Below are 12,565 nucleotides of genomic sequence, written 5' to 3'. Positions count from 1 at the left end.
CCCTTGTGGCCACATACTCCAATATTTGCCTCCTGGTCACATTCTCTTCTGTGCACGAGGGTACTTCAAAAAGTCCATGGAAAAGTGAAATTGAGATCATGTGAATCTTTCCATGAACTTGCTGAAGACTCCTCCTATCCTTCCTCTGCTTCCTTCCTACCATGTGATGCATTTGGGCTCGCCTGGATAATACAGAATAATCACCCAATGCAAGAGCTTTAATTTGATTGCACCTGCAAAGACCCTTTTACCAAATAAGGTAACATTCACAGGTCCCAGGAGGGATTAGGACACAGACATCTTTGGGGGCCATTCTCAGCCTACCCCCTCCCCATGCCCTTCCCTTCCTCCCCCAACTCAGGAAAAATTGGCTCCTAAAGCACACGTCACGTCCTCAGTTTTTATGAGCTAAGAGAACATGATGTCCATGCAACACACTTATTAGGCTTATAAATACTATCTACTCATTAAAAATAAACATGCCAACTTCTAGGAAAAGATAGAGAAATGTACTTTCACTCTTCTACCCTTCCTCTGAAGGAAATGGAGCTTTTCTGTCTGCATTTACTTAACTTTGAAATAATCCCTCAAAAAGGCTTTATGGCCCATGAAGAACTTTTTTTTTTTAGAATTTTACCTGAGCTTTAATAATCCAAGAGTATAATGAGTAAAGTGTTTTAAAATATTTAGGGTGTTAGGCTGGTCATTATCTCAGCTGGTTAGAGCACAGACTTAGAACACCAGGATCATAGATTCAGATCCCCATACAGGCCAGATGTTAAAAGAAAAAAAGGTGGGGGGGCAGAGATAAGGATGATAAAATATTTAAGGTCTTAACATGCACCTTTTATTCCTTGCAGGATAGAAGTAGAAACATTTTTCTTCAATTTACAAGCACCCTGCCAGATGGGTTTTATGGCCAGACTCTGCAGGGCATGAGTGGGCCGTTTTGACTTCTCCTTGTGGAGCTAGAGCTGGGGTCTGGAGCTCACAGACCCCTCGAGTTCCTTCACAAATCCTTCACACGCAGGTCTATGAGCTAGGTAACCGGACAAAACTGTCCTTGGAGCCTTGGCAGAAGAAGCACTTGTCTTTATTCAGCACACACACGTCTAGGAGCTGGACAGTACAAAGAAACTCAGAAACTCAACTGCTACGGGCAAAGTCCAAAGTAAAAACTGAAACTGAGCAGCTGCCAGCAGAGTAAACACATTCTACCTTCAGACAGCAGCTCTCCCAGCCAGCTCTGCTAACTGCCAACACACACAAAAGCAATGAACTAAACAGATACATATGTGCACTAACTCCACCCACACAACTTGTTTACAAGAAATGTCCAAGGAGCCTGACTCAATTATCCTACTTTCCCCACACTCCTCTTCCCTCTTTTTCAACAGCAAAGGCACATCGGAGCCCCAGGGCTGTGAGATGCAGCTGCCCCTGTGCCTGCCTTCTCCCCACTCCTTCCCTTCTGCCTTCTTCTCTGAACCTAGGCTTTCCTCCTCCTGGGGCAGGAGATGCCTTCTCAAGCCCTCCTTCCTAGTCCGACGACAATTTTTAAGCTACAGCAATAGTATTGCTAAGTGACTACACCAATTGTATTGTTAAAGCAATTCGTAACTAAAGCCAAAACATTTCATTATTGTCAGGGCTAGGGCTCAGACCCTTCAAACCCATTGTACAGACTGAGTCACCAGACCCCTCACATGCAGGTCCACGCTAGGTAACTGGGACAGATCCCAGGAGCCATTGGCAGATAACATGAGCTCAGCTCTCAGCAACGGCAGCAGCAACTCACAGGTCCAGCGGCAGCGGTGGCCTCTCAGAAGGTCCTGGGAGCACTGGCAGCAACAGCCTCCAGCAGCAGTAGCAGCCTCCCCATGGCCCGCCAGGGGCACCCAGGAGCAGGGAACACCGTGGATCAGAGCCACTCATGTTTGATACTTAAGCCCATAACCCAGGAAACCTGGGTGCACATGCGCAATTACATTAGACAATAACCAAAGAACACCTGGGCGCACGTGCCTATTTATATCAAATGCTCAGCAAGATTCTGAACATTTGAGGGGTCCTGACCATTTTCCTATATTTTCCCAACACCGAACCATCACCATTCTCAATTCATCTGCATAAACAGTTCTGGAATTAGCCATCAGAAATAAAATTTCATATCTAGTAACTGATTTCAGTAGAATACAGGCCTGAAACTAAACGGCTTAGCAATGCTGGAAAAGCACCCTGCATATAACTCTGTGGCGCTGCATCAGCCCGCCTGCCAGCTGTTTCTGTCCACCCTGCCCTGAGGTAGTCAGCAGATCACTTACTGAGGCAGGAGCATCATTGGGTGGTGAATACAGGCAACCACGGCTTTGGTCCCTTCCCAGGGAATCTTTCAGCAAATCACAGGGACAAGAATTGCATCTACTACCACTTGTGATCCTGTTTTTTAGCCAGAGTGAACAAACGTTATGTAAAACAGATGGTTTTCACCACGCTTTTTGATCAAACAATAGCTGCAAGTAAGTGCTAGCAGATGAAATGAGGGGTCCACGGGCGCCTCCTGTCTCCTCCAACGGTCCCTGTTCTCCACATCACTTCACTGCAGGTGTGCTTTACAATCACCTGGGGAACCTAAAAAGATACTATTGCCCTTTGCCCATGCAATATTTGGATATACTTATACAAATATCTGAAATTCAAATTTAATGGGGTATCCTGTAGTTTTATATGTTAAATCTGGGAACCCTCCAAAAGCCCTTCACAAGCCAATTAAATCAGACTCTCTTGGGGCGGAGCTGGGCAAAAGAAATTTTGTAAACTTTCTCCAGGAGATTCTACTGTTAGCGTGGTTGACAACCAGTGACAGTCGAGCTTTTATTCTCACTTAGAGTCATTTGTCTCATACCAATCCTCACTGTATTTTGCCCTTCCCTACGTAAACTCTGCACACTCCCTTAAAGCATTTATTCTCTCGCATCAACCCAGCCTCACAAAAATTGGTATATTTTTCATTAATTTCACCTAAGGGAATGGCAGGTAAGGTAGCACAGGTGGTGATGCCCAAGACAGAAACTGCAGGGACCTGGGGATCCCTTATTCTCATTGTCAGCATTGAAGCTGTTTTTAAAATATTCCCTGCCTTAATTACTCCCCTCAGGAAGGAAAATAGGACAGGACTATCTTGATTGACTTTACCCTCCACCCATTTTTTTCTTCCAGGTGTATCTACTCGTGAAAACCTGTTGGGAGGAAGATCCAGAAAAGAGACCAGATTTCAAGAAAATTGAGAACACACTGGCCAAAATATTTGGGTATTACTGAAATTTTTATTTCATCACTAATTTTAGATTTTTCAATGATAGCTGACATTCAGTGGCACCTAAGAATGAGAATGCCTGTTCTAATAAAAAATCTCAGACTGCAAAACCTGTCTCATAAAAACTAAAACGATATGGGAACAGACTGTTTTTTCAGGGAAATAATCAGTTGAAAAGTTAAGTACTCGAGGTCAAAGCTGTCTAATTAAAGAATAAATTCTGACTGATCATCAATTTATCTGTTAATAATACAGACCCCTCTGCAGGTAATTAGGACTTAGAAGTCTAACATGAGTCCTGAGAATCTGTAAAGCCCTAGATAATTCTTAAGATAGCATGTTTCTTAAGATCTTAAAGTCTTAGGGCCGGCCTGTGGCTCACTTGGGCGAGCATGGTGCTGACAACACCAAACCAAGGATTAAGATCCCCTTACAGGACATCTTTTGGAAAAAGAAAAAAAAAAAAAAAGATCTTAAAGTCTTAAAATCACCAGTTTGGACCTAGCTATTTAAGACTTGTGTCATGAATCAGAGTATAATTCAGGGTTAGAAAAAAAAAATCATGTTACACACACAATTATCCAGTAAGATTGAACTCTAGATGTCTCATGTTTTCAGCCACTATACTGCAGAATGAGAACAGTAACACTGAATTAAGAATTACAAGGTTCAATTTCCAGGCTAGGATCTGAAAATAGCTTTGCTGTGGGACATTGGGTAAAATGTAAGCTCACTAGGTGTCAGTTTTCTGGTTAGCAAAATCGGATTGATCAAGATGATTTCTATGACTCCTTCCAGATCTTTCTGTAGTTCTCATTAGGTCAAAAGATTCAGACCCCTAATGAGGCTAAAAGCCCAGGGCTGGAGATGAGGTAGAGTGAAGTTGATGGAAGCGTGGTCATTGGTTGGTAGCACTGAGCTGTCAGCTGCGGGAATGAGCAGGAAATAATAAAGGACTCAGTTCTTGCCCTCTTTTCTGTCCTTCACAGACCTGTAGTAAGATCAGATGAGATTTTATGTGCGACAGATGAAATGTAAACTCATGAAGATAAACTAGGCCCCTGATATTTAGCGTTTAATGTGATGGGTTCTTAAACTTGGCTGCACATTGGAATCACTTGAGCTTTAAAAAATGCTGATTTCAGAGTCCTACCATAGAGAGTCCAGTGTAACTGGTCTGGAGTGCAGGCTAGCATCAGGAGTTTTAATAGCTCCCTGGGTGATTAAAATATGCAGTCAAAGCTGAGAAAACCATTTTAATGAATAAACTCATCATGCAGTAAGATAATCCATCTTCATCCCCCACACCTGCTCCCTCACGCATTCTACCAACTAGACTCTGTATTGGTGGTTTCAAGTAAGAATCCCCTGAGGAGCTTGTTAACAAATATGTTTCTTAATCCCAAATCCCACAATTTTTAGTCATGTATGTCTGGGGTAGGACTCAGAAATGTATTGGATTTTAAGCAAATATCCTTCCCCGTGCCAGAGGATTATGATGTAGGCCATCTCCTCCTGAGAGCTGACGTGGTCATTTATCATTGTGACTGCCGTAATAATGAAATGGCTAGGATTTATTGAGCACCTTCAGTTGTGCCTTATATGTTAGCAACATTATCTCGCAAAGTTGGCGACTCATTCAAGTCTCCTCAGTCAACAAAGTAATCCAGAGTTAAGTTTTCTGCTTTAGGACCCTGGCTGTCCTGAAAAGATAATGTTCAATTTTGCTTTTCTTGGTCCTTCTCTTACACTTCCACTTATCACTTCTAGACCATTTTAAAGGTTTTCCTTTATTACAAACTGTTTATTATGACAATTTTTAGAATATATGAATAAACAAGCAAGAAAGTAAAAACATCACCTATTTTTCAATAGATGATGACCAGTTTTCAAAAACTAAAATTGGGATTATAATTTCTTGCTGTTTTGTAAACTGACTTATTTAATATAGAGGTAGCATCTTTCTGCGCATTTAACTATTATAATTCGTACTTAATAATACATTAATATTCCATTGCATCATCATAGTTTCACTCCATTTTTCTCACACTTTTAGGTGATTTGCTGTTGTAAAGGATGCTGTCACTTTCTTTGTAGTTAACTTTAGACATGTTCATGATTGTTTCCTTAAGGTAATTCTTAGGAGTACAGATGTTGAGTTGTTAGGTATATGCATTCTTAAAGCTTTTGATACATTTACCAGATTGTTCTCCAGGAAGTTTGTACAATGCCTGTTTCCTCCTTCTCCTGCATTGGTTTACCATGATTCTAACATTTGGGGTTATTTTTAATCTTATATTTATTTCTAGCTTTTTACTTCTCTTGAGGTTACATTTTTTTGTTTGTTGGCCATTTTTATTTTTTCTTCTCTACTTATCTGTTCGTCATATTTACCTGTTGTTTTACAGGATGTTCATGTTTTCTTAATCACGTATAAGAGCTCTTTATCTATTACTACCTACAGCCTTTTTCATGACCAGAAAAGTGAAAGTTACATGGATACCTTGATCCGCCGTCTACAGCTATATTCTCGAAACCTGGAACATCTGGTAGAGGAAAGGACGCAGCTGTACAAGGCAGAGAGGGACAGAGCTGACAGACTTAACTTTATGTTGCTTCCAAGGTAAGGCAAGTCCTGCATTGTGGTTTCCTGCAACCCCATGGCCATGCTTCAAAGCTTAAAGCTGAAACTTTCAGCGTGTCTGTCCAGTATTGTTTTTCTTTGTATCTATATAGGATCGTCTCTTTTTGCGTATTATTCAACAGATTATTCAGTTTAAAAATGCATGTACATTGCTCGGCCCTGTTCTGGTGTGTACTCTAAATACCTAGAAGAGGTAATTTTCACATGGTTGCGTGGTGCCACAGAAGGAGTGGGGACTGTGGACTTAAGTTAACTGGCCTGGGTCCCAACACTTCTTTGCCACTTTCATTACATCTATGACTTTAGGCAAGTCTCTGTTTCTCCTCAATCTCAAAATGGAAATTAAAGTTTTCTTGCAAGATATGTGAGCTATAAGACACTTTCAGGCTCTGCTAGTTCCTTTGCATTCTCCTTTTCTCGACAAGTAGAAGCCAAGTTACAAGAAGTAGGAGCCGTCTTTGGCGGAGGAGGTAGGGAAACGCACTGGATGTCTCAGCGCAGAGGCATCCGGGGGCTGACCGTCATTTTGTGAAGCAACATTCAGCCATGACACAAGAGGAAGGAAGGAAGATTGAATCCACAAACAGTTTAAAGTTTTGTAAGGGTTGGTACTCAGGTAATAACTGAGGAATGATAAGCAAGAAAATAAAATGTGAAGAGCTAGGGGCTGGCTGGTTAGCTCAGTTGCTTAGAGGGTGGTGCTGATAACCCAAGGTCCAGGTTCGATCCCTGTACCAGCCAGCTGCCAATAAAATTTTAAAAATTAATTAATTAAATGTGAAGAGCTGGGGAATAGGCTTGGCCCACAACTGTACACAAGTGAGAAGTAATGTCCTCTTTTCATTAAAGTATAATAAACAGTACTATTAGATTAAGGATAAACTAGGCAGTCCAGCTTTGGGTAAAATCATGGAAATTGAAGTCAGTAAGGCCTGACTCCAAAGCATGGTTTTACCACCTACTACCGACACACAATCTTGGGCAATACCTAAAAGCTCCGAGCCTTGGTTTTCCATCTACCTTCCAGGATGGCTCTAAAGGTACTTAGCACTGTGCCTGGAACATCCATGGTGGCTATTATTATATATGGCAACTATGGCTTTTATATATTACTTGTGTTGGTTTTATTTTAAGCCATTTAGAATATCAGCTCTACGTGAGTAAAGGAAAGATTTTGAGATCATATGAGCTGTTTTCTAAATAAAGAAACAGTTCCTCTTCTAAAACCTAAGTCAAGAGATAGGAGTTACACAGACGCTCTACTCAGTCATCTGGGCCTGAAGAGAGCCTAACGCAGAACCCACCTCCATCAGAGTGCCTGGCACCAGGCTGGGAGTATACCCTGGGAACAGGCTGGAACCCTCATGTTGACTTCAGAGATGGCAATTTCCATCAAAGCCCCATGACTACTAGTTATATAATGCATAACTCCTTGCCTGGCCTCGAATGCCTAGCTGTGACAACAACATCATCCTGGGTATCTGGCTGTCTTCTCAGGGTTTCTTCATCAGTGGTTTTAACCAATAATGTCACTCAAATTGTTTCAAACAGCTGGCTCCCCACCTCAGCTTTTCCCCAGCCTTGGTTCAACGTGCCACTTTGGCCACAGGTGGTAGATGTTTTTAGCGGATTGTCAAAGGTTGTATAGCACGAGTCTCTTCAATAGCTACAATACACCATGACTCTGGCGTAACTCACTTCGATTATTTATGTTATTTACATTTACAAAGTAAAACTAAAACAGGCATGAACAATACTAGAAGAATCAAAAGAAATACTTATAGCAAAAGGGTAGATAAACTTAAGACTGCATGTAGGAACCAGATATCACTTAAATACTCAAAAACCTTGGAGTTTTGAAACAGATTAAAATAGAATTTTTTTCTTCTCCTGGGGAGACTTTCTAAGATATCTACTCTCTATACTAATTCTGTCTGTGTCAGCAGCAATCTGTTAGCAAGGTTCACCATGTTAAGTCACAGCCCTTCTTTCTGAAAGATTTATGTAAGACAAGAAAAATACTAAATTGAAGGCACTTTTTTCCCCTCCTCATCTAGGCTAGTGGTAAAGTCTCTGAAGGAAAAAGGCATTGTGGAGCCGGAACTATATGAGGAAGTTACAATCTACTTCAGTGACATTGTAGGTTTCACTACTATCTGCAAATACAGCACCCCCATGGAAGTGGTGGACATGCTTAATGACATCTATAAAAGTTTTGACCACATTGTTGATCACCATGATGTCTACAAGGTAACCAAACCACTTTACCTAACAGGCTGAAACAGCACTACAGACCAAAGTCATCAGAGCCTGAATTGGCTGTCCCTAGTCCTCTCTAATTTAACATTTAGTGAATTGGTGGTTGAATCCAAGCTAAAAGTGAAGAGAAGTGGAAGAATTAGAAAAGGTCAGAAGTCAGAATTACCATTTAACTTTAAGAAGCAACACAAAAGAAAGACCTTAAAGTTCAATGGGAATGAATTTGGGGTGCTAATTTTAGAGAAAATGGCATACTCTCAAATCACCTCCAAAAGAGAGTGTTTAGGCTGATTTCAAAGGAAACAGAGAAAACACTAGAGTTATAATAAATAGAACACACACTACAATAATGTGTATTATGTCTCAGAGGAACCCACAACGATGTTTTGTCAAATAGTATGTAGAAAAGGATGGCTGCTAATGATGGCTTTTCTGGTAATTACAAGTGTTCCTAAAATGACATAAAACCATTCAGATTACTTAAACATTTATAGAATTGTCACAACATCTGGACAATTTATATAATTATAAAGTACTTTTATATGGTTAAAATTCTTTACGGCTATTTTATCATCCATTTAACCAAACTATAAAAACCTTGAAGAAATCAGCATAAAACTGGTCTTGAACTGGCCCCCAGAAAAAGTGTACAGGTCTATGCTCATCCTGAGTTCCCAAAACACCTTTTGTGTTTGATATGTATTTAACTGCTTGTGTTTAATTTCTGTGCCTTTCGAAGGACACAGAGCCACTGATGAGAAACTATTTCTGCAGGTGGAAACCATTGGTGATGCCTACATGGTGGCTAGTGGGTTGCCTAAGAGAAATGGCAACCGGCATGCAGTAGACATTGCCAAGATGGCCTTGGAGATTCTCAGCTTCATGGGGACCTTTGAGCTGGAGCATCTTCCTGGCCTCCCAATCTGGATTCGCATTGGAGTTCACTCTGGTATGTAGCTGAGCATCTTAGCAAATGGGAACCATATGTTCCTCCGTGCACCAACTAATCAGAACGGAAAGCAGAAAAGTGGGTCTCTTCAAAGACCATAAAAGTTACATTGCCTTGTTGAAAGAAAAATGTTAGAAAAACTAAAAAAATTTATGTCCCATGAAATACTTAGGGAACATTATGCCAAGTGCTTGTCTTCTGGGTCTTTTGTCATCAGGTCACCAATCCCAGAAGTGCCACACTAAAATAAAAATAAAACTTGAGCCATTGAACCTTCAAGACTGTGGTGCCCTCCAGCAATGTGGAGTTCAGGGTTTGTGGCTTGGCACAGTAAGCAAGCAGTAGGATCGCCTTCGTCCTACCTGAGAGCTTTCTTAATAAAAATATTAAGAAAGACTGCCCACTTTTGTGACCTAAATCTCTGGATACTTTCTGCTTCGTGCAAATGTACTTTCCGGAAGCATGCATTGAAGAATGATGCTTCCCTTGTTAGATGCATCCATTTAAAGCAAAAGTCAGCTCACATTTCATGTTTTCCCTCACTTCTCCATGACATGAAGTGTTCAGCACTGTGATCCCGAGAAGAAGCTTACCCATTGTAAGTCCACTCTGCGGTTTTCATTGCTTCCACTTCCTGCTTTCTGCCCTTCATGTCAGGTCCCTGTGCTGCTGGAGTTGTGGGAATCAAGATGCCTCGTTATTGCCTGTTTGGAGATACCGTCAACACAGCCTCTAGGATGGAATCCACTGGCCTCCGTAAGAAGGGAGAGTGATTTTCTTAGAGGACAAAGATTCTGTGTTCTGACAGAGGGATTGCAGGATAAAATGCACAAAAGGAGATAAAAATACCAGTGAGAAGTAGAAAGACCTTCCCGTTGGCCGAACATGAGCCTGTGTCAATCCAGTCCCTGCTACATTTGCTTTTGTTGTTGTTGTTTGCTGATAATTATTTTACTTTTCCTTTTTTGCTCAGTTTTAGGCTGTTTCTGTACTTTGGTTCATTTGCAATGAATTCATGCACATTCTACCTGGAATAATCATGAAATTTAGCGTAGATCCATGTAAGTTAAAAAAAAAAAAAATTCAGTGAGCTAGATGTGGACTATATACCCTGGTTCACATTCCCATTCCTACTTCCTTTTCATTTGGTTTTTGTGGAAATTGATTTTAGTAAAGAAAAAGTCTAGGTATTATATGCAAAGGCATATAGGGCACAGTGTGCTGCATGCGGTAGATTCTCAATAAATATTGATGACAGTGATAGCATAGTAATAGAAATATATAGGAGAGAGGAAAAACGCATTGCTAGATGATGGTGGGGCTTACAAAAACACAAGAGGCAGGATGGTGTTTTGGTAGGCTACTAATAATCTGATGCTAGTTTGTACTGGAAAATCATGGTGTAAAGAAAATAATAACGTTGGGGTCAGATGGACTTGGGGTAAAGTTCTAACTAGGCTAACCACTGCCTGTGTAAGTTGTGGGGGAAGTTGCCTGATCTTTCTAGGCCTCAGAAAGATGAAGATATAAATTAAGGATGGGATACTAACCTTGCTGGGAGGGTTTCTAGAAGGATTTTGGATATGTTACATCAAGCATTTAGCAATCCTTAGGTACATGGCAGGCACACAACTTGGGGTTGTCATTGCTCCCTACTATAGTTATGGTTTGTGGCGTGGCTATTGGGCACACACAATAGTGGGAAACGTGGTATGCTGTAGTGGCCCTGTGGGTGGGGATGCCCTCACCACTTGTCTGCCAGAAGGATAACAGTGTCCCAGAAGAGGAAAATTTGAGAAATTTAAACTCTCTCTTGAGTCTCCACCTTGCCCCCAACACTTCAGCTATTGATTGGAACTTTTACATGGGAACCCAAAACCAAATTCTGACCCCCAAGCTGGCACTACAAGCCAGTACAAAACTGGGTCCCACAGGCTAACACTCTGAGCTGGAATGAGATTTGTGTAGTGAAACCTGGGGAGCCCCGACACTCAGAACCCCGAAAACCAGTGCCAGACCCTCTTTCTTCACGTGTGTAATATTTATCTCACTGATGTTGTTTTTAAGTGTTCTTTCACTAAAATAGCCATGTTTGTTTCTCCTTGATTTAGGATATTTGTTTCAGGTGTTCTTGATATCCTGAATCAAGGGGAAACAACTGAGACCATATAATAGATTTCAAAATGGATAAGGTTTTTGTTATCTATTTGCATTTCCAGCCTTGAGGATTCATGTGAGTGGTTCCACAGTAGCCATCCTGAAGAGAACTGAGTGCCAGTTCCTGTATGAAGTGAGAGGAGAAACGTATTTAAAGGTAAGGAATTCACAGAGACAATACACAGAACAAGCTCTCGGACACAATGGGCCACCTCCTTCGAGACATGGCCGGGACCATTGAGGAGCCTAAATATGAAGACGCCTCTCCTGTACTCCCCGCAGAGATCACCCACTGCCCCCTGGAGGGGAAACCGCCCCTGAAGAATGTAAACTCACAACTTGCCTTTACTCCAAAGAGCCCTTTTGATATTCCAAACTATATCTTACAAATGTTTCACCAACATGTTATAAAATGCTGCCTCCATTGCCTCCACACATATCCAAGTTTTTGTCCCCCGTTTCTCCTCCAAACCCAAGAGCAATAGTCTGGTCCACGATTTCTTTAACTTAAGTCAATCCCCCATCTCCTCCCTTCCTTTCTCTTACCATGAGCTGCTGCTGCTCTCTAAGGTCGCCTCTCCGGCCAGTTGCTTCCTCATTCTGCCAGTTCACTCTGGACTAGTGCACGGCAGGTGGGGCCCCACACTCCTCCTAACTTGGCATCATCTGGATGCTTGTTAAATGCAGATGTCTGGACACCCCACCAGGCTACTAAGTAAGACTGTGGATGTAGATTGGCGATCTATATTTTTAACAAGTATGCTACGCGTTTGCAATCACACTAACGTTTGAGAATTACCACTCCAGATTCTCCATGCTGTTCTGTGCATTTAAAACAGCTGTCCCCCAAAGCCACCGGCTGTCTCCAGCAGGTTCTCATGCTGCTTTTCAAAAGTTATTACAATCTTTTCATAATTGGTCTGAAGCCAACTATTGACTGTAAGATTGTCTGTCTCCAGTAGCCCTAATGCTTCTGGCCTTTACTCTTTGATCACACTTTGGAAAAGCCTCCTCTTATGTAAAATGTCCTAACATCACACTTGCTTTTTGAGTGAATTTTTAATAAATGTTTTTAAGTAAGTTTTCCACACAAAACATTCCCCCAAAATAGAAGAGGTTTATGGATTACTGTAGTCCAAATACAGCCAGCAAACCACTATTTTTAAAAATAAGTGTTTTCAGAGGAATGGAAATCATCAAGTCGAAGGTATACCTGTTCCCCAATGTTCATTGCAGCCCT

The 12,565-nt window shown here is 41.4% G+C and overlaps 1 protein-coding gene across 1 annotated transcript in view; it reads left to right on the top strand.

Moving 5' to 3' along the window:
• GUCY2C (guanylate cyclase 2C (heat stable enterotoxin receptor)) overlaps positions 1–12,565 on the top strand; it is a gene marked incomplete at its 5' end in the record, with an annotated part of 59,872 nt that overhangs the window by 42,370 nt on the left and 4,937 nt on the right. Inside the window, 6 exons of the mRNA XM_008579098.1 lie at positions 3,220–3,311; positions 5,781–5,939; positions 8,018–8,210; positions 8,994–9,168; positions 9,826–9,924; positions 11,388–11,482. Coding sequence (XP_008577320.1) covers positions 3,220–3,311; positions 5,781–5,939; positions 8,018–8,210; positions 8,994–9,168; positions 9,826–9,924; positions 11,388–11,482 — 813 coding nt within the window. The remainder of the gene's footprint in view (positions 1–3,219; positions 3,312–5,780; positions 5,940–8,017; positions 8,211–8,993; positions 9,169–9,825; positions 9,925–11,387; positions 11,483–12,565) is intronic.

The sequence above is a fragment of the Galeopterus variegatus genome, unplaced genomic scaffold, assembly GCF_000696425.1.
Source record: "Galeopterus variegatus unplaced genomic scaffold, G_variegatus-3.0.2 Scaffold1807, whole genome shotgun sequence".
Taxonomy (NCBI): domain Eukaryota; kingdom Metazoa; phylum Chordata; class Mammalia; order Dermoptera; family Cynocephalidae; genus Galeopterus; species Galeopterus variegatus.
The sequence above is the reverse complement of the archived record's forward strand: the minus strand, read 5'-3'. Positions and strand labels throughout refer to the sequence as shown.